Raw genomic sequence first — 22,580 nt, forward strand, 5'->3', positions numbered from 1 at the left:
CGTGCCTTGAATTCTAAAGAAATCACAGACAGTGTCACCAGCAAAGCACCTCCACACCATCACACCTCCTCCTCCATGCTTCACGGTGGGAACCACACATGCAGAGATCATCCGTTCACCTACTGTTTGGACAGTAGAGAAAGACCTGTTACATCATGTAATCTATGATATTTATATCTACATTCTATTTATTATAATCTATATTTATATCTACATGTTATATCATATAATCTATGATATTTATATCGACATGTTATATCATATAATTATTGAGGGAAGACCTGTACCTTTTTGGTAGTAGAAGTTTACGTTTCTCAGTAGCACGGAGTCTCTGTGAAGTCAGCAACTACACACTTTGTGTGACCTGTACTTTATTATACTATCACAAGACTCACTCTATGGCCACAACCTTCCTCCCTCACACCCTCCCCCTCTCTCTCTCACCCTCCCTCTCTCTCTCTCTCTCACCGTCCCCCTCACTCTCTCTCACCTTCCCTCTCTCTCTCACCCTCCCTCTCTCTCTCTCACCCTCCGTCTCTCCCACACCCTCCCCTCTCTATCTCCTCTCTCTTATGAATGCATGCTTACAGGCACAGGGCCAGATTAATTAATTAAAGAAAAATACATATCTCTGTCCAGTGTGTGTGTTCTTTAGCCCATCTTAATCTTTTATTTTTATTGGCCAGTTGAGGACTTGTGAGGCGTCTGTTTCTGAAATTAGACACTCTAATGTACTGGTCCTCTTGCTCAGTTGTACACCGGGGCCTCCCACTCCTCTTTCTATTCTGCTTAGAGCCAGTTTGCTCTCTTCTGTGAAGGGAGTAGTACACAGCGTTGTACGGGATCTTCAGTTTCTTGGCAATTTCTCGCATGGAATAGCCTTCATTTCTCTGAACAAGAATAGACTGACGAGTTTCAGAAGAAAGTTCTTTGTTTCTGTATGACATTCCTGGGAGTGTGTAAACTTCATATTACCATAGCGTTGTTGTATGTTCTCTATGGTTATGTTCTTGAAAATATATCAATTTATAAATTCAGCGACTTGGATACATTTGTTCAAACTCATGAGGGACACCTGGGAGACTTCCTACAAAATATTATGTAATCTCTCATTCTTGAATGTATCAGTCTGACACTTTGCACACACACACTGCTGCCCTCTTGGCGACAACATCTAAATTATCCCCAGCTTCTTATCTCAATGTATGGCCTTTCTTTTGCATTTCAAAGATGTTGCAACAAAAATAAAAATAGAAAACACATGTTTTTTTGTTTGTTTGAACTTTTACTACATCTATTGTGTTATATTCTCCTATATTCATTTCACATTTCCACAAACTTCAAAGTGTTTCCTTTCAAATAGTATCAAGAATATTCATATTCTTGCTTCAGGACCTGAGCTACAGGCAGTTAGATTTGGGTATGTTATTTTAGGCGGAAGTTGAGATGAAGGGTCTGTCGTTTGGTAATTTGCAAAAAGCCAATTGGACATATGTAGGAATCTGGCAGCTTCATTAAATAGTACCCGCAAAACACCAGTCTCAACGTCAACAGTGAAGAGGCAACTCTGCGATGCTGGCCTTCCAGGCAGAGTTCCTCTGTCCAGTGTCTGTGTTCTTTTGCCCATCTTAATATTTTATTTTTATTGGCCAGTCTGAGATATGGCTTTTTCTTTGCATCCCGGAGTCGCCTCTTCACTGTTGACGTTGAGAGTGGTGTTTTGTGGGTACTCTTTAATGAAGCTGCCAGTTGAGGACTTGTGAGGTGTCTGTTTCTCAAACTAGATACTCTAATGTACTTGTCCTCTTGGTCAGTTGTGCACCGGGGGCTTCCACTCCTCTTTCTATTCTGGTTAGAGACAGTTTGAACTGATCTGTGAAGGGAGTAGTATACAGCGTTGTACGAGATCTTCAGTTTCTTGGCATTTTCCCGCACGGAATAGCCTTCATTTCTCAGAACAAGAATAGACTGATGAGTTTCAGAAGAAAGTGCTTTCTTTCTGGCCCTTTTGAGCCTGTAATCGAACCCACAAATGCTGATGCTCCACATACTCAACTAGTCTAAAGAAGGCCAGGTGTATTGCTTCTTTAATCAGGACAACAGTTTTCATATGTGCTAACATAATTGCAAAAGGGTTTTCTAATGATGAATTAGCCTTTTAAAATGATAAACTTGGATTATCTAACACAACGTGCCATTGAACAAAGCAGTGATGGTTGCTGATAATGGGTCTCTGTACGCCTATGTAGATATTCCATAAACAAATCAGCCATTTCCAGCTACAATAGTCATTTACAACATTAACAATGTACAGTTGAAGTCGGAAGTTTAAATACACCTTAGCCAAATACATTTAAACTCAGTTTTTCACAATTCCTGACGTTTAATCCTAGTAAAAATTCCCTGTCTTAGGCCACTTCATTTTAAGAATGTGAAATGCCAGAATAAAGGTAGAGATAATTATTTATTTCAGGTTTTATTTATTTCATCACATTCCCAGTGGGTCAGAAGTTTACATACACTCAATTAGTATTTGGTAGCATTGCCTTTCAGTTGTTTAACTTGGGTTAAACGTTTAAGGTAGCCTTCAACAACCTTCCCACAAGAAGTTGGGTGAATTTTGGCCCATTCCTCCTGACAGAGCTGGTGTAACTGAGTCAGGTTTGTAGGCCTCCTTGCTCGCACACACTTTTTCAGTTCTGCCCACAAATTTTCTATAGGATTGAGGTCAGGGCTTTGTGATGGCCACTCCAATACCTTGAATTTGTTGTACTTCAGCCATTTTGCCACAACTTTAGAAGTATGCTTGTGGTCATTGTCCATTTGGAAGACCCATTTGCGACCAAGCTTTAACTTCCTGACTGATGTCTTGAGATGTTGCTTCAATATATCCACATCATTTCCCTTACTCATGATGCCATCTATTTTGTGAAGTGCACCAGTCCCTCCTACGGCAAAGCACCCCCACAACATGATGCTGCCACCCCCGTACTTCACGGTTGGGATGGTGTTCTTCGGCTTGCAAGCCTCCCCCTTTTTCCTCCAAACATAACAATGGTCATTATGGCCAAAAAATTTTGTTTCATCAGACCAGAGGACATTTCTCCAAAAAGTACGATCTTTGTCCCCATGTGCAGTTGCAAACCGTAGTCTGGCTTTTTTTATGGCAGTTTTGGAGCAGTGGCTTCTTCCTTGCTGAGCGGCCTTTTGGGTTATGTTGATATAGGACTTGTTTTACTGTGGATATAGATACTTTTGTACCTGTTTCCTCCAGCATCTTCACAAGGTCCTTTGCTGTTGTTCTGGGATTGACTTGAACTTTTCGCACCAAAGTACATTCATCTCTAGGTGACAGAACGTGTCTCCTTCCTGAGCAGTGTGATGGCTGCGTGGTCCCATGGTGTTTATACTTGCGAACTATTGCTTGTACAGATGAACATGGTACCTTCAGGCGTTTGTAAATTGCTCACAAGGATGAACCAGACTTGTGGAGGTCTACAATGTTTTTCTGAGGTCTTGGCTGATTTCTTTTGATTTTCCCATGATGTCAAGCAGAGGCACTGAGTTTGAAGGTAGGCCTTGAAATACATCCACAGGTACACCTCCAATTGACTCAAATTATGTCAGTTAGCCTATCAGAAGCTTCTAAAGCCATGACATAATTTTATGGAATTTTCAAGTTGTATAAAGGCACAGTCAACTTAGTGTATGTAAACTTCTGACCCACTGGAATTGTGATACAGAGAATTATAAGTGAAATAATCTGTCAGTAAACAATTGTTGGAAAAATGAATGTTAACAAGAAATTTGTGGAGTGGTTGAAAAACAAGTTTTAATGACTCCAACCTAACTGTATGTAAACTTCTGACTTCAACTGTATACACTGTAGTTCTGATCAACTTGATGTTATTTTAATGGACAAAACATTTGCTTCTCTTTCAAAAACAAGGACATTTCTAAGTGACCCCAAACTTTTTTTTACTTTTACCCCTTTTGCTCCACAATTGGTAGTTACAGTATTGTCTCATCGCTGCAACTCCCCTACGGACCAGGGAGAGGCGAAGGTCGAGAGCCATGCGTCTTCCAAAACACGATCTTGCCAAGCTGCACTGCTCACTTAACCCAGAAGCCAGCCACACCAATGTGTCGGAGGAAACACCGTCCGACTGAGCTTGCAGGTGCCCGGACAGCCACAAGGAGTCGCTAGAGCACGATGGGACAAGGACATCTCAGCCGGCCAAACCCTCCCCTAACGGACAACGCTGGACCAATTGAGAGCCACCTCATGGGTCTCCCAGTCACGGACGGCTGTGACACAGCCTGGGATCGAAATCCTGGGCTATAGTGACGCCTCAAGCAGTACCTTAGACTGCTGCGCCACTCGGGAGGCCCCGGGTATGTATACTTTGTCATTTTATAGCAAGCAGTTTCCATTTTTAATTCATATCAAGATACCTTTCAACAACATTTATCTGTTACAATGTCCATATCTGAAGTCATGAATCATGATTACTGTCAACAACATTTATCTGTTATAATGTCCATATCTGTAGTCATGATCACTGTCAAAAACATTTATCTGTTATAATGTCCATATCTGTAGTCATGATCACTGTCAACAACATTTATCTGTTATAATGTCCATATCTGAAGTCCTGATCACTGTCAACAACATTTATCTGTTATAATGTCCATAAGTGAAGTCATGATCACTGACAACAACATTTATCTGTTACAATGTCCATATCTGTAGTCATGATCACTGTCAACAACATTTATCTGTTATAATGTCCATATCTGAAGTCATGATCACTGTCAACAACATTTATCTGTTATAATGTCCATATCTGTAGTCATGATCCCTGACAACATTTATCTGTTATAATGTCCATATCTGAAGTCATGATCACTGACAACAACATTTATCTGTTATAATGTCCATATCTGTAGTCATGATCACTGTCAACAACACCCCATCAGGTCACATGGTTCAGTTAGAACAGGAGTGTGACTGTGTTTCCATGGAGACCCATGTGTTCCTCCAGGAAACAGGAGACTACCCTACCTGGCTCAGGGACACTGAAGAGCCTTCATCATTTGAAACACTAAACCCTGGGTAGAGGGGCTCAGTGAATGTGGTCTGGAATGTGTACAGGTGGGTCAATGTGTCAGAGTAGATCTCATAGAAGGAAAGCGTGCCGACCGGCCAGTCTAGAAACACTCCTACTCTGAGGCGTGGAGGACAGGAGGACAGTTCTCTCTTGGGTTGAGGAGGGTTGATGAGGTGTGGAGCATGTATAGTATTATATTCACTATTGTGGAGGGCAGTGTAATGATCCCCACGGCAGGTCAGACGCCAGGACTTGTTATTGTATCCAAAGTCACTGGCAGAACCATCTTCTTTTCTGCTGATGCCTTTATATGTCACTCCTATGTCAGCCAGCCTGCTCCACTCTACCTCCCAGTAACAGCGCCCAGTCAGACCCTCTCTACACAGCACCTGGGGAACCAAATCAAATCTCTCTGGATGATCGGGATACGGCTGCTCCTCTTTAACCCTCTCCACCCTTCTGTTCCCCTCAGACAGAGAGAGGTTTCTGTGTGCTTTGTTTGGGTCCAGTGTGAGATCACAGGCATCTGCAGACAAGAGGACAAGTTAGAGGAGAGAGAATTGGCTAGAATTTGTCAGAATGTGTGTGTGTGTTTAATAATGCGCTTGTTTGTCAAATGTATTGGTCAATAAACTGATTCCTTATAACTAACACCCTTACATATCTTCATCAGCTGTGGTTTAACCCAGAACTCTTCATTATGGTCCACACTGTGGGAGAGACAGAGGAACAGGCAGAGTGAGTGACACACAGTCCGTGTATGAATACAACAATATAACATTTTCACAGTAACTGTACTAACTTGAGTTTCTCCAGTCCACAGTGTGGATCCTCCAGTCTAGCAGAGAGCAGCTTCACTCCAGAGTCTCCTGGGTGATTGAAGCTCAGGTCCAGTTCTCTCAGGTGGGAGGGGTTTGACCTCAGAGTTGAGGCCAGATATGCACAGCCTTCCTCTGTGACTCTACAGAATGACAGCCTGCAGAGACAGGTCAACATGATTTTACAACAGGACTGCTGCCCTCTAGTGGTGATAGCGGATACACAGTATATACATATTTCCAATAAAACCAATACTGTTTCTAAATACTAACCACAGTTTCTCTAGTTTACAATGTGGATTCTCCAGTTAACCCAGTATTTATACAATATTTACCTTATTGGTTGAGCTGACTTACTGGCTACTGTAATGATGTTGTGCTTTGACACACCATCTTTGTATTGAGCAGGTATGTTTCTAAGTACCAACCTCAGTTTCTCTAGTTGACAGTGTGGATTCTCCAGTCCAGCAGAGAGCAGCTTCACTCCTGAATCCTGCAGGTCATTGTGACTCAGATCCAGCTCTCTCAGGTGAGAGGAGTTTGAGCTGAGAACTGAGGCCAACACTTCACACCCTTTCTCTGTCAGGGAACATCCATTCAGCCTAAAGGGGATAATATATTGCAACATGATGAGTAACAAGTAAACAACTTTGAAAATAACATTAGAAAAAACATTAAAGACAAAACAAACAAATCCATTAAATCAGGCTAATCAATTGAAATGCATTCTTGGCAAAGAAAGCCTCTAAGGGCAGTGAACAACAAACGTTTTAGTCTGCTAGTGTTAATATGCAGTTATACCTGTAGTAGGTATGAATTTTAGGACCAGGCTTCCAAGTAAAAGCAACCAAGAAAAAATATATCTGAATATGCTCTCGGGTGACAATTTGACCTTTACAAACTGTCCAACAATCAATGAGTTCTGGTCATGTGACAAACCCTCCCAAAGTACTGAGTGTGTCTGTAGTTTACAGTGTAGATACTGACCTCAGTGTCTGTAGTTTACAGTGTAGATACTGACCTCATTGTCTGTAGTTTACAGTGTAGATACTGACCTCAGTGTCTGTAGTTTACAGTGTAGATACTGACCTCAGTGTCTGTAGTTTACAGTGTAGATACTGACCTCATTGTCTGTAGATTACAGTGTAGATACTGACCTCAGTGTCTGTAGTTTACAGTGTAGATACTGACCTCAGTGTCTGTAGTTTACAGTGTCGATACTGACCTCAGTGTCTGTAGTTTACAGTGTAGATACTGACCTCAGTGTCTTTCGTTTACAGTGTAGATACTGACCTCAGTGTCTGTGGTTGACAGTGTAGATACTGACCTCAGTGTCTGTAGTTTACAGTGTAGATACTGACCTCAGTGTCTGTAGTTTACAGTGTGGATGTTTCAGAGCAGTAAAGAGTTCCCTCCCACCAACATCCGAAAGCTCACTGTTCCTCAGGTCCAGTTCCAGTTCTCTCAGAGAGGAGTCTGCTGATTGGAGGACGGAGGCCAGTGATCCCCAGTCCTCTTCAGAGAGTCTAAAGCTAGCCAGTCTGTAGAAACAGAGATAATATCACTCATACAGAATATGATGTAGTGTTGGTCAGAGACACATAACAGCATGATTCAGAACCTGTCCTTTCAGATGGTAACACATTTAGTACATCAACTCTTAGTGAGGTACATCTGGTATGTAGTCATGTCTGTAGGTATGTAGTCATGTCTGTAGGTATGCTAGTCATGTCTGTAGGTATGTAGTCACGTCTGTAGGTATGTAGTCACGTCTGTCAGGTATGTAGTCACGTCTGTAGGTATGTAGCCATATCTGTAGGTATGTAGTCATGTCTGTAGGTATGTGGTCATGTCTGTAGGTATGTAGTCATGTCTGTAGGTATGTGGTCATGTCTGTAGGTATGTAGTCATGTCTGTAGGTATGTAGTCACGTCTGTAGGTATGTAGTCACATCTGTAGGTATGTAGTCACGTCTGTAGGTATGTAGTCACGTCTGTAGGTATGTAGTCACGTCTGTAGGTATGTAGTCACGTCTGTAGGTATGTAGTCACGTCTGTAGGTATGTTGTCACGTCTGTAGGTATGTAGTCATGTCTGTAGGTATGTGGTCATGTCTGTAGGTATGTGGTCATGTCTGTAGGTATGTGGTCATGTCTGTAGGTATGTGGTCATGTCTGTAGGTATGTGGTCATGTCTGTAGGTATGTAGTCATGTCTGTAGGTATGTGTCTGTCTGTAGGTATGTAGTCATGTCTGTAGGTATGTGTCTGTCTGTAGGTATGTAGTCATGTCTGTAGGTATGTGTCTGTCTCTAGGCCTGTGGTCATTAAAAATAATTCTAAATGAATAAATAATGTCTGTTCACAGTTAATTATTACAGATAATTTTACTCCAACAAACTGTCCAAAAATGCATACATCTTTGCCTATTGTCATGTGATCAACCATCGCAAAGTACTAACCGCAGTTTGTGTAGTTTACAGTTTGGATGTTTCAGAGAAGTAAAGAGTTCCCTCCCACCACCATCAGACAGCTTAGTGTCTCTCAGGTCCAGTTCTCTCAGATGTGAGTCCGCTGATTGGAGAGCAGAGGGCAGTAATCCACAGTGCTCTTCGGAGAGTTTATAGCCACCCAGTCTGTAGAAACAGAGACAATATCACTCATACAGAGTGTGATGTAATGCAGGTCAGTGACACATACCAGCATTATAACAAATTTAGCACAGTGAGGTCAAAATCTTCCTCAGATACGTCTGCTGTGTGTGTCTGAAGTTCTGTGAGTGACAGAAACATAATGTTCAAGGCATGATAATTCTACCCCTACCAACGGTTCAACAATTATTAATCTTTTATAGTTTTCATCATGAGATGACCTCCTCAATACTACTGACCTCAGTGTCTCCAGTTTACAGTGTGGATGTTTCAGTGCAGCAAGAACAGCAGTCAGCGCAGCAAAGAGAACAGTCAGTCTGGCCTCGTCATCACCATCAGGATCATCAGTACCATCAGGGTCACGCTCCCCGATGTCGTCCAGGTGCAGCTCTCTTAGATGTGAGTCTGCTGATTGGAGAATGGAGGCCAATGATTCGTAGTCCTCCATAGAGAGTTCAAAGCCAATCAGTCTGTAGATACAGAGACAATATCATTCATTAGGGCTGTGACGATACCAGTATCGTGATGTTTTTTCCATGGCAAAATTAAAACACAAAGCAGACCAAACTCTTTGGTCCTTTAAAAACCTGCTGTATGTGTGGTAGCACGGAAAATAATTAAATGTTACTCTGGATGACAACATAATGATGTTAGTTACCAACATTAGGGCTGTGTTCCTAAAGAAGTTAAATCCACTTCGTGTTTTGTTTCCTTGCTACGATACTAATGAGTATCGCGATACTCATTAGCAACTAATCACATGCAGGCTCCTGTGGTGGGGTGGTACGGACCACCAGAGGCAGACACCATCAGGCAGACACCATCAGGCAGCCCAATGGGACCAGAGCCTGAGATCTCCAACGTGGGCCAGGAGACAGACAGAGACAGACAAAAACATTCTCTCTCACTCTCTCAATTCAATATCAATTCAAGGGTTTTATTGGCATGGAAAACATATGTTAACTTTGCCAAAGCAAGTGAAATAAATAATAAGCAAAAGTGAAATAAACAATAAAATGTTTTACAGTAAACATTATACTCACAAAAGTTTCCAAATTATAAAGACATTTCAAATGTCATAGTATGTCTATATACAGTGTTGTAACGATGTACAAATAGTTAAAATACAAAATGGACAATAAATAAACATAAATATAGGTTGTATTTACAATGGTGTTTGTTCTTCACTGCTTACCCTTTTCTTGTGGCAACAGGTCACACATCTTGCTGCTGTGATTGCACACTGTGGTATTTCACCCAATAGACAATGGAGTTTATCAAAATTGGATTTGTTTTCAAATTATTTGTGGGTCTGTGTAACCTGAGGGAAATATGTGTCTCTAATATGGTCATATGTTCGGCAGGTTAGGAAGTACAGCTCAGTTTCCACCTCATTTTGTGGGCTGTGTGCACATAGCCTGTCTTCTCTTGAGAGCCAGGTCCGCCTTCAGAGGCCTTTCTTAATAGCAAGGCTATGCTCACGGAGTCTGTACATAGTCAAAGATTTCCTTAGTTTTTGGTCAGTCACAGTGATCCGGTATTCTGCCACTGTGTACTCTCTGTTTAGAGCCAAATAGCATTCTAGTTGCTCTTTTTTTTGTAAATTCTTTCCAATGTGTCAAGTAATTATCTTTTTGTTTTCTCATGATTTGGTTGGGTCTAATTGTGTTGCTGTCCTGGAGGTCTGTGGGGTCTGTTTGTGTTTGTGAACAGATCCCCAGGAGTAGCTTGCTTAGGGGGCTCTTCTCCAGGTTTATTTCTCTGTAGGTGATAGCTTTGTTGCGGAAGGTTTGGGAATTGCTTCCTTTTAGATGGTTGTCGAATTTAATGGCTCTTTTCTGGATTTTGATCATTAGGGGGTATCTGCTCTGCATGCATTATTCGGTGTTTTACGTTGTACACGAAGGATATTTTTGCAGAATTCTGCATGCAGATTTTCAATATGGTGTTTGTCCCATTTTGGGAATTCTTGGTTGGTGAGCGGACCCCAGACCTCAAAACCATAAAGGGCAATGGGTTATATAACGGATTCCAGTATTTTTTGCCAGATCCTAGTTGGTATATTGATTTTTATGTTCCTTTTGATGGCATAGAATGCCCTTCTTGCCTTGTCTCTCAGATCGTTCACAGACTTGTGGAAGTTACCTGTGGCACTGATGTTTAGGCCAAGGTATGGATCGTTCTTTTGTGCTCTAGGGCAATGGTGTCTAAATGGATTCCTGGTCCTGGCAACTGGACCTTTTTTGGAACAACGTTATTTTGATCTTACTGAGATTCACTGTCAAGGCCCAGGTCTGACAGAATCTGTGCAGAAGATCAAGGTGCTAATGTAGGCCCACCAAGGCTGGGGACAGAAGCACCAGATCATCAGCAAACAGTAGACATTTGACTTCAGATTCTAGTAGGGTGAGGGCGGATGCTGCAGACTGCTCTAGTGCCCTCCCCAATTTGTTGAAATATATGTTGAAGAGGGTGGGGCTCAAGCTGCATCCTTGTTTTTCCCCATGGCCCAGAGGAAAGAAATATGTGTGTTTTTTGCCAATTTTAACCGCACACTTGTTGTTTTTGTACATTGATTTATAATTATCTATGTTTTTCCCCCCAACACCACTTTCCATCAATTTATATAGCCGACCCTCATGCCATATTGACAAATCAGCAAAGCATGAGAAGACTTTGGTTTTGTTTTGTTTGTTTTGTCAGTTAGGGTGCGCAGGGTGAATACATGGTCTGTCATTCGGTAATTTGGTAAAAAGCCAATTTGACATTTGCTCAGGAAATGTAGGAGTTTGCTGTTAATGATAATGCAGAGGATTTTCCTGAGGTTGCTGCTGAAGCATATCCCATGGTAGTTATTGGGGTTGAATGTTTCTCTACTTTTTGGGATTGGGATGATCAGTCCTTGGTTCCAAATTTTGGGGAAGATGCTAGAGTTCAGGATGATGTTAAAGAGCTTAAGTATAGCCAATTGGAATTTGTAGTCTGTATATTTTATCATTTCATTTAGGATACCATCAACACCTAGGCCTTTTTGGGTTTGTATTTTGTCCTGTACAGATGTCGGATCTGCTCTATAGGGCCATAAGCGAACAAGAAAAGCTCACCCAGAGGCGGCGCTCACAGTGGCCAGTGACTTTAATGCAGGAAAACTGAAATCCTTTTTAGCTCATTTCTACCAGCATGTCACCTGTGCAACTAGAGGCTACTTCACACACAGGAACAAATACAAATCTCTCCCTTGGACTCCATTTGGCAAATCTGACTCTATCCTCCTGATTCCTGCTTACAAGCAAAAATTCTAACCGAAAGTACCAATACAGAAGTGGTCCGAGGAATGATGTTAAGCTACAGGACTGTTTCGCTAGGACAGACTGGAATATGTTCCGTGATTCATCCGATGGCATTGAGGACGTCGTCCCCACAGTGACCGTGCGTGCATATCCCAACCAGAAGCCATGAATTACAGACAACATCTGCACTGAGCTAAAGACTAGTGCTGCCACTTTCAATGAGCGGGAGACTAATCTGGACGCTTTTAAGAAATCCCGCTACGCCCTCCGACAAACCATCAAACAGGAAACTGTCAATACAGGACCAAGATCGAATCTTACTATACCGGCTCTTATGCTCGTCGAATGTGGCGGTGTTTGCTAACTATAATGGATTACAAAGGGAAACCCAGTCATGAGCTGTCCAGTAACGCTAGCCTACCCGACGAGCTAAATACATTCTATGCGTGTTTCGAGGCTAGCAATACTGAACTATGCATGAGAGAACCAACTGTACCGGACAACTTTGTGATCAGACGGATTGCCAGGACGTGTACTCAAAGCATGTGCTGGCCAGGTGGCAAGTGTCTTCACTAACATTTTCAACCTCTCCCTAACCCAGTCTGTAATACCTACATTTTTCAAGCAGACCACCATAATCGCTGTTCCCAAGAATGCCAAGGTAACCTGTCTAAATGACTATCGCACCGTAGCACTCACATCTGTAGCCATAAAATTCTTTGAAAGGCTGTTCATGGCTCACATCAACACCATCATCCCAGACACCCTGGACCCAGTCCAATTCGCATACCGCCCCAACAGATCCACATTTGATGCAATCTCTATTGCACTCCACACTGTCCTTTCCCACCTGGACAAAACAAACACCTATGTGAGAATGCTGTTCATTGACTACAGCTCAGCGTTCAACCCCGTTATGCCCTCCAAGCTCATCACTATGCTCAGGACCCTGGGATTAAACACCTCCCTCTGCAACTGGATCCTGGACTTCCTGGCAGGCCACCCCCAGGTGGTGAGGGTAGACAACAACACATCCACCATGCTGACTCTCAACACGGGGGCCCCTCTGGGCTGCGTGCTTAGTCCTCTCCTGTACTCCTTGTTCACCCACGACTGCACTTCTCCAACATCATTAAGTTTGCAGACTACATGATGGTTTTTGACCTGATCAGCGACGACGATGAGACAGGGAGGAAGTCAGAGACAAAGTAGCTGATCCTGTGCTACAGGAAATGGAGGGCCGAGCATGCCCCCTTACATTGTGTGTATAAGGTAGTTGTGAATTTGTTAGATTACTTGTTAGATATTACTGCACTATTGGAACTAGAAGCACAAGCATTTCGCTACACTCGTGTTAACATCTGCTAACCATGTGTATGTGACCAATAAAATTTGATTTGATTTGGATCGGGAAGGGACTTCACCTGCCAGGCAGAATCCGTGTTTTACGGGTAAATACATTAGACACCTTACTCATCAGAGTTCTCAGATTATATTAAAACAGTATTAAAAACAGCAACAAAGTTCAGGACAATCCCACACATATATTGCCTATATACAACAACCTGACCTGAAATTCTATACATGATCTTTGCTATATTTTTCCATTTTTAACCAAGCAGTTTCAACCTTGCAGCTAGCGAACATTAGCTAGATCAATGGGTCAGTGCCCCGCAGCATCCTCCCACACATTGCTCTCTCACTGTGTGAGTGTGTATGTGTGTAAATGTCATTCTGTTTTTAAGGCCTATAAGCAGACCTGTCATACAGTCAGCGGCAGTGGGAAGGGTGAAGGTTATCGCCGTGTCTTGTGTTATATAGATGGATTTCAGAATGAACCTGGAAGAATCCATTGAAGGGTTTAGGTGAACTGTCTGGGAGGTAAGAGTATTAGTAGATGAAAGTGCATAATTGGCGTACATTAATGTCGTAAATACACAAGATATTGCATTTCCTTAAACAAAGGTGCAGATGGAGCCAGGAAATTAGAGGTGGCGGCTAGTCTTGCAAATATATTTTGTATGATGAGTAATTTGTATATGTAGGAGGCATATGTAGTGGCCCAGACAATATTACGGTAAATGAGATATGGATAAATGAAGCTATAGTAAAGAGTCAGGAAGCAAGCCTGATGAACCAAACAACTAATCTTTCTGATGATATCAACAGATTTCATCACTTTGCTGCAGACAAATTTAATATGATCTTTCCAAGATAACTTTTCATCAATTAAAACTCTGAAAAATGTAGTGAAATATTATATTACAATATTATGGATGAACGTTTATGTTTGACACATTAATTATGCATGGTTACAGGGTTGAAACAGAAACAATTAAAACGGTTAAAGTTAGGTATTAATTCCTAGTGGTAAAGATTAGGGCTATGGTTTGGGGAAGGCTTAAAACAAAATGGATGTGTCTTGTTCCGTTTCATTCCCACCAATTTAGATTTTGGCTCTTTTTTTTAAACAATATTTCTTATTCTTAATAGTGAATACAATAAAGTTGGATTTTCTAACATTTAAAGATTATTTGTTTATCTGGAAACATTCAGAAAATTTGGCCATGCCTGAGTTGGCTTCATTAATTAGTGAATCAGAATTCTTGTGTGAAAAAAATGATCTGAATACCTACTTCCGTCTAATTTGCATACTAGTAACATGATTGATTATGACATTTCAATATTGATTGTTTGACTGTTGTAACACTTACCTGATCCTCCTTGATATTTCATTCTGAGTGAAAAATGAAACATCACGCTTGGTGTAAATCTTTTTAGTAATGCATTCACCATTACATGTATATGAAATTAGATTGTGAAATTGATTTTCAATTATTGCTATTGACAATTTTTTACTATTTCAAAGTCTCGAGTACCATATACCTTTTTATGAAATTGAGCACATTGGGGCCTCCCGAGTGATGCAGCAGTCTAAAGCACTGCATCGCAGTGATAGAGGCGTTACTACAGACCTGGGTTCATTCCTGGGCTGTGCCACAAAAGGCCGTGGCCGGGAGTCCCATAGGATGGCGCACAATTGGCCCAGCGTCATCCGGGTTAGGAGAGGGTTTGGCCGGGGGGGCTTTACGTGGCTCATCGTGCTCTAGCGACTCCTTGTGGTGGGCCTGGTGCCTGCAGGTTGTCGCCAGCTGAACGGTGTTTCCTCCGACACATTGGTGCGGCTGGCTTCCGGGTTAAACTGGCAGGTGTTAAGGAGCGGGATTAGGCGGATCATGTTTCGGAGGACGAATGACTCCAACTTCGCCTCTCCCGAGCCAGTTGGGGAGTTGCAGCAATGAGACAAAATCGAAATTGGGGGGGTTAAAAAATATAAAAATCACATTGATTGGGGGAAAAAAGTATTTGATCCCCTGCTGATTTTGTACGTTTGCCCACTGATAAAGAAAGGATCAGTCTATAATTTTAATGGTAGGTTTATTTGAACAGTGAGAGACAGAATAACAACAAAAATATCCAGAAAAACACGTCTAAAATGTTATAAATTGATTTTCATTTTAATGAGGGAAATAAGTATTTGACCCCCTCTCAATCAGAAAGATTTCTGGCTCCCAGTTGTCTTTTATACAGGTAACGAACTGAGATTAGGGGCACACTGTTAAAGGGAGTGCTCCTAACCGCAGCTTGTTAACTGTAAAAAAGACATCTGTCCACAGAAGCAATCAATCAATCAGATTCCAAACTCTCCACCATGGCCAAGACCAAAGAGCTCTTCAAGGATGTCAGGGAAAAGATTGTAGACCTACACAAGGCTGGAATGGGCTACAAGACCATCGCCAAGGAGCTTGGTGAGAAGGTGACAACATTTGGTGCGATTATTCGCAAATGGAAGAAACACAAAAGAACTGTCAATATCCCTCGACCTGGGGCTCCATGCAAGATCTCACCTCGTGGGGTTGCAATGATCATGAGAACGGTGAGGAATCAGCCCAGAACTACACGGGAGGATCTTGTCAATGATCTCAAGGCAGCTGGGACCATAGTCACCAAGAAAACAATTGGTAACACTACGCCGTGAAGGACTGAAATCCTGCAGCGCCCGCAAGGTCCCCCTGCTCAAGAATACATATACATGCCCGTCTGAAGTTTGCTAATGAACATCTGAATGATTCAGAGGACAACTGGTGAAAGTGTTGTGGTCAGATGAGACCAAAATGGAGCTCTTTGGCATCAACTCAACTCGCCATGTTTGGAGGAGGAGGCGTGCTGCCTATGACCCCAAGAACACCATCCCCACCATCAAACATGGAGGTGGAAACATGCCTTGGGGGTGTTTTTCTACTAAGGGGACAGGACAACTTCACCGCATCAAAGGGATGATGGACAGGCCATGTACCGTCAAATCTTTGGTGAGAACCTCATTCCCTCAGCCAGGGCATTGAAAATGGGTCGTGGATGGGTATTCCAGCATGACAATGACCCAAAACACATGGCCAAGGCAACAAAGGAGTGGCTCAAGAAGAAGCACATTAAGGTCCTGGAGTGGCCTAGCCAGTCTCCAGACCTTAATCCCATAGAAAATCTGTGGAGGGAGCTGAAGGTTCGAGTTGCCAAACGTCAGCCTCGAAACCTTAATGACTTGGAGAAGATCTGCAAAGAGGAGTGGGACAAAATCCCTCCTGAGATGTGTGCAAACCTGGTGGCCAACTACAAGAAACGTCTGACCTCTGTGATTGCCGACAAGGGTTTTTGCCACCAAGTACTAAGTCATGTTTTGCAGAGGGGTCAAATACTTATTTCCCTCATTAAAATGCAAATCATTTTATAACATTTTTGAAATGCGTTTTTCAGGATTTTTTTGTTGTTATTCTGTCTCTCACTGTTCAAATAAACCTACCATTAAAATTATAGACTGATCATTTCTTTGTAAGTGGGCAAATGTACAAAATCAGCAGGGGATCAAATACTTTCCCCCCCACTGTAGATATTAAGTAAACTTTGAATGACCATAATTGAAACTGTACAGCCTACGGACTTTGTTTGATGTCAGTCTTCATTGGAGACTACCTGTGCTGGAGGACGTCTGGCAGATGCTGCTGGCAGGCTTTAATAATACATTAATGTCAAATCAATTGCACTAAGTTGTTGTTCTTTTGGATTGCAGTCACAGTTGACCAAATATGGTGTAAAAAAAGGTGTAACTAGTACTAAAGTAGTTTTCTGACCGGATACTTTTTCACTCTTAATTGAGTCATTTCATAAGCGGGTTACTATTACTTTTACTTGAGTCGTTTCTTATGCGGGATACAATTACTTTTACTGTACTTGTTTCTTAGGCAGGCTTCTACTACTTTTACTTTATTCGTTTCTTAAGCGGGCTACTATTACTTTTACTTGAGTCATTTAAGCAGGCTACTATTACTTTCACTTGAGTCATTTCCTAAGCAGGCTACTATTACTTTTAATCTAGTCGTTTCTTAAGCGGGCTACTATTACTTTTACTTGAGTAGTTTCTTAAGCGGGCTACTATTACTTTTACTCTAGTCATTTCTTAAGCTGGGTACTATTACTTATGTATTATAGGTAGTTCATCTGTAGGGGACTTCTGAGAATGGTACAGACTTTGTGGTGCAGCAGAAAGATCAGAGTTCCCCAACTGCAGAGGTTGTGCATTCAAATCCCAGGTGAGGTCATATTGAAAAGTCAGCACTAAGTGATCATGTTAAATATCATCATATTGTCATTGATTAAAGAATTTTACATTATTTTAGCTGAACATTTTCACATAAGAAAACAAGTGAAATCATTTCAAAATGTGTTTTTGGTACATTTTACATGAGATCATGTTTTCACGTGCTTACTTACGGTCGAAATTTATCATTACCCCAAAAATGTCAACTTTGAATGGAATGGAATGGTCTACCATTTCAAAAGCTTTGGCCAAGTCAATAAAAATAGCAGCACAACATTGCTTAGAATCAAGGGCAATGGTGACATCATTGAGGACCTTTAAGGTTGCAGTGACACATCCATAAACTGAGCAGAAACCAGATTGCATACCAGAGAGAATAGTATATACATCAAGAAAGCTGATTATTGACAAGTTTTTCCAACACTTTTGATAAACAGGGCAAAATGACCAAGATGGTTTTTTGGGGTAAAGTTTAAGGAGCTCCTCTAGCACCTCAGACTCAGTGACTGCCTACAGGGAGAAACTTTGTAGCGGGGCAGGGGGAAAAGAGGGAGAAGCATCGGGGATAGTTGCATTAGAAGGGGCGGGAGATGAGGAAATGTTGGACAGGCAAGGAGGCATGGCTGAGTCAAATAAGAATCCTGACTTAATGAAGTGGTGATTAAAGAGCTCAGCCATGAGCTTCTTGTCAGTAACAACCACATCATCAACTTTAAGGGACATGGGCAGCAGTGAGGAGGATTGTTTATTCTTTAGGTCTTTAATCGTTTTTCAGAACTTCTTGGGGTTAGACTCACAGAGAGAGAACTGCTCCTTAAAGTAACTAACTTTGGCCTTCCGGATAGCCTGAGTGCACTTATTTCTCATTTGCCTGAACGAGAGCCAATCAGCCTGAGTATGCGTGTGCAGAGCCTTTCGCCAAATGCAATTCTTGAGGTGGAGTAACTCTGTAAGATCACGGTCGAACCAGTGGCTGAACCTGTTTTTAATTGTCATTTGTTAACTTCTTAAGGTATAGGGGGCAGTATTTTCACGGCCGGATGAAAAACGTACCCAAATTAAACAGGTTACTACTTTGGCCCAGAAACTAGAATATGCATATTATTACTATATTTGGATATAAAACATTCTGAAGTTTCTAAAACTGTTTGAATGGCGTCTGTGAGTATAACAGAACTCATATGGCAGGCAAAAACCTGAGAAAAATTCAACCAGGAAGTGGGAGATCTGAGAATTGTAGTTCTTCTTTCTTATCCCAATCGAAACGACAGTGTCTGTGGGGTCACGTTGCACTTCCTAAGGCTTCTATTGGCTGTCAAAAGCCTTCAGAAAGTTGTTTCATCCATCTCCTGTAACCGGGCAGAGTATAGGAGCTCAGTCAATCAGTGGACTGCCTGGGGACAAAGGGATTGGATATGCGCGATCCTGCGAGCACGCCTTTCCTTATTTTTCTTCTGGAATTAATATGCTATTGTCCGGTTGGAATATTATAGCATTTTAACGTAAAAAATACCATAAATATTGATTTTAAACAACGTTTGACATGCTTCTAAGAAAGGTAATGGAAAATGTTGACTTTTCGTCTCTGGTACCGCGCTCGCGCGTAATGCCTTTGGATAGTGCTCTGTACGCACAAACAAAACGGAGGTATTTGGACATAAATATGGATTATTTCGAACAAAAACAACATTTCTTGTGGAAGTAGCAGTCCTGGGAGTGCATTCTGACGAAGATCATCAAAGGTAAGAGAATATTTATAATACTAATTCTGAGTTTAGGTGACCCCAGAACTTGGCGGGTGTCTGTATAGCTTGCTTTGATGGCGAGCTATGTACTCAGAATATTGAAAAATGTGCTTTTGCTGGAAAGCTATTTTAAAATCTGACACAGCGGTTGCATAAAGGAGTACTGTATCTATAATTCTTAAAATAAGTGTTATGTATTTTGTCAACGTTTATGATGAGTATATTTGTAAATTGATGTGCACATTCATCGGAAGTTTTGGTGGGAATACATTTTCTGAACATCACACGCCAATGTAAAATGCTGTTTTTGGATATAAATATGAACTTTATCGAACAAAACATACATGTATTGTGTAACATGATGTCCTAGGAGTGTCATCTGATAAAGATCGTCAAAGGTTAGTGCTTCATTTAGCTGTGTTTTGGGTTTTTGTGCTTGGAAAATGGCTGTGTGGTTATTTTTGTCTATGTACTCTCCTAACATAATCTAATGTTTTGCTTTCACTGTAAAGCCTTTTTGAAATCGGACAATGTGGTTACATTAAGGAGAAGTGTATCTTTAAAATGGTGTAAAATAGTCGTATGTTTGAGAAATTTGAATTATGAGATTTTGTTGTTTTGAATTTGCCGCCCTGATATTTCACTGGCTGTGTCCCGCAGCTAGCGTCCCACGTAGCCCATAGAAGTTAACAATAACACTGAAAATATCAAAAAAGAAGGTCCAAGCATCTTTGACAGAGTGGATCAAGCTGATTCTATACCATTTTACAGAGGCCAGGCAATGAAGGAAGGCCTGCTCATTAAAGTTTTTTAGCAAGTGTCTATGACATATCAGGACAGGTCGTTTCACTGAGCAGACATTACGAACACAGGCTGTAAAACAATTATCACTAATGTCATTTCAGAAAACACCAGACTTAAACCTATCAAGATTATTTGTCATGATAACATCAAGAAGAGTAGCTTTTCTGGGTGTTTGGAGTAATACTTTGTGGGATTGGTAATAATTTGAGAAAGATTTAGGGAGTCCCATTGCTTTAAGACTTGGTCAGGTGGTTTAAGCATGTCCTAGTTTAGGTCACCTAGCAGGACCAATTCAAAGGGGCCAGGAGAGAGCTTAAGGCAGGTAGGGTACAGGCTGGTACTGATGGAGGACAATAGCACCCAGCAACAGTCAACAAAGAGCTATTTGAAAGTTCAATACTTAAAACCAGCAAATCAAATTATTTGGGGACAGACTTGGTGGAGACAACCAAGCACTGAAGGTGATCCTTGGTAAAGATTGCCACTCCCCCACCTTTGGAAGATCTGTCTTGCCGAAAAAGGTTATAACCAGAAAGGTTAACATCAGTATTCAAAACACTCTTCCTTGACCACGTCTCAGTAATGACCAACACATCTGAATTGGAGCTCTGAACCCACACTCAATTGATCCAATTGATCCATACGATTCCGTAAGGGTGAGGACCATGTTAGGATGTTTGTAAGATGTTCTCAAGACATTTGCTTTACCAGTCGTCAGGATGTCACGTGATGGTCCCAGATGGTTCCAAACCAGTAGAAGTATACTAATGAAATGGTATGGGGTTTTTAAAGGAAGTGGTACGCTGTTCAGAATTTTTTTTATATAACCCCACCTGGAACTCACAACCTCTGGATTGAGGTGTTTGAATCTTTCTGCTTTCTGCTGCACAACAAAGTCCGCAGCAATCCCCTACACATGAATTACCTATAATACATTTATGCACATTGCAATAGTACCATCTGCACTGCTATTTTAGTTATCCGTTAATCTGATTATTCTCTCATCATTGATTTCATTGACTTATTTCACAAAATGTTTAGGGTTTTCTGTATAGTTTGTTTAATGTTGGTGGGATTTTAATGTTACTCGTGAATCACTATGATAAATATAATGCATTCGGAAAGTATTCAGACCCCTTATATTTTTCCAAATTTTCGTACGTTACAGCCTTATTCTAAAATTAATTAAATTAATTGTTTTCCTCGTCAATCTGCAAACAATACCCCATAATGACAAAGCAAAAACAGGTTTTTAGAAATGTTTGCAAATGTATTAAAAATAAAAAACAGAAATACCTTATTTACATAAGTATTCAGACCCTTTGCTATGAGACTCAAAATTGTGCTCAGGTGAATCCTGTTTCCATTAATCATCCTTGAGATGTTTCTACAATTTGATTGGAGTCACACAACCTGGCACACATCTGTCTATATTAGGTCCCACAGTTGACAGTAAATGTCAGAGCAAAAACCAAGCCATGAGGTCGAAGGAATTGTCCGTATAGCTCTGAGTGTCATACATGTCGTAAGGAGAGGACCAAAACGCAGCAGGGACATGTATACTCATCTTCTTTATTGACGGGAAAAGAAGGAAAAAACCAAACAAACACGTATACAAAAATAACAAAACGATGAACGACAAAGGCAACACAGCAATCCAAGAACAATCTCCCACAAACACTTAACCTGTTAGGGCTAGGGGGCAGTATTTACACGGCCGGATAAAAAACGTACCCGATTTAATCTGGTTATTACTACTGCCCAGAAACTAGAATATGCATATAATTATTGGCTTTGGATAGAAAACACCCTAAAGTTTCTAAAACTGTTTGAATGGTGTCTGTGAGTATAACAGAACTCATATGGCAGGCAAAAACCTGAGAAGATTCCTTACAGGAAGTGGCCTGTCTGACAAGTTCTTGTTCTTCTTGACTCTCTTTATTGAAAACTGAGGATCTTTGCTGTAACGTGACACTTCCTACGGCTCCCATAGGCTCTCAGAACCCGGGAAAAAGCTGAATGATGTAATTCCAGCCCCTGGCTGAAAAACATTAGCGCCTTTGGTAAGTGGTCTATCAGAGGACAATGAGACTGAGGCGCGTGCACGAGGCGACCCCATGTTTTTATTTTCTCTCTCTTTGTACTAAAACACAGATTCCCGGTCTGAATATTATCGCTTTTTTACGAGAAAAATGGCATAAAAATTGATTTTAAACAGCGGTTGACATGCTTCGAAGTACGGTAATGGAATATTTAGAATTTTTTTGTCACGAAACGCGTCGGGCGCATCACCCTTCTTTACCCTTTCGGATAGTGTCTTGAACGCACGAACAAAACGCTGCTATTTGGATATAACTATGGATTATTTTGAACCAAACCAACATTTGTTATTGAAGTAGAAGTCCTGGGAGTGCATTCTGACGAAGAACAGCAAAGGTAATAACATTTTTCTTATACTAAATCTGACTTTGGTGAGGGCTAAACTTGGTGGGTGTCTAAATAGCTAGCCCT

The 22,580-nt window shown here is 41.3% G+C and overlaps 1 protein-coding gene across 2 annotated transcripts in view; it reads right to left on the reverse strand.

The window, feature by feature from the left end:
• Positions 1-1,270: 1,270 nt before the first annotated feature.
• LOC106593320 (NACHT, LRR and PYD domains-containing protein 12) overlaps positions 1,271-22,580 on the reverse strand; it is a 38,971-nt gene continuing 17,661 nt past the window's right edge. For both annotated transcript variants that reach the window (XM_082967206.1, XM_082967210.1), the window contains exons 7-13: positions 8,817-9,047; positions 8,389-8,562; positions 7,291-7,470; positions 6,358-6,531; positions 5,914-6,087; positions 5,772-5,821; positions 1,271-5,637 (exon numbers count right to left, since the gene is read on the reverse strand). In XM_082967206.1, the coding sequence (XP_082823332.1) occupies positions 5,057-5,637; positions 5,772-5,821; positions 5,914-6,087; positions 6,358-6,531; positions 7,291-7,470; positions 8,389-8,562; positions 8,817-9,047 (1,564 nt within the window). In that variant the 3' untranslated portion in view covers positions 1,271-5,056. The remainder of the gene's footprint in view (positions 5,638-5,771; positions 5,822-5,913; positions 6,088-6,357; positions 6,532-7,290; positions 7,471-8,388; positions 8,563-8,816; positions 9,048-22,580) is intronic.

This window comes from Salmo salar, chromosome 02 (genome assembly GCF_965601325.2).
Source record: "Salmo salar chromosome 02, fSalSal1, whole genome shotgun sequence".
In the NCBI taxonomy this organism is placed as follows: domain Eukaryota; kingdom Metazoa; phylum Chordata; class Actinopteri; order Salmoniformes; family Salmonidae; genus Salmo; species Salmo salar.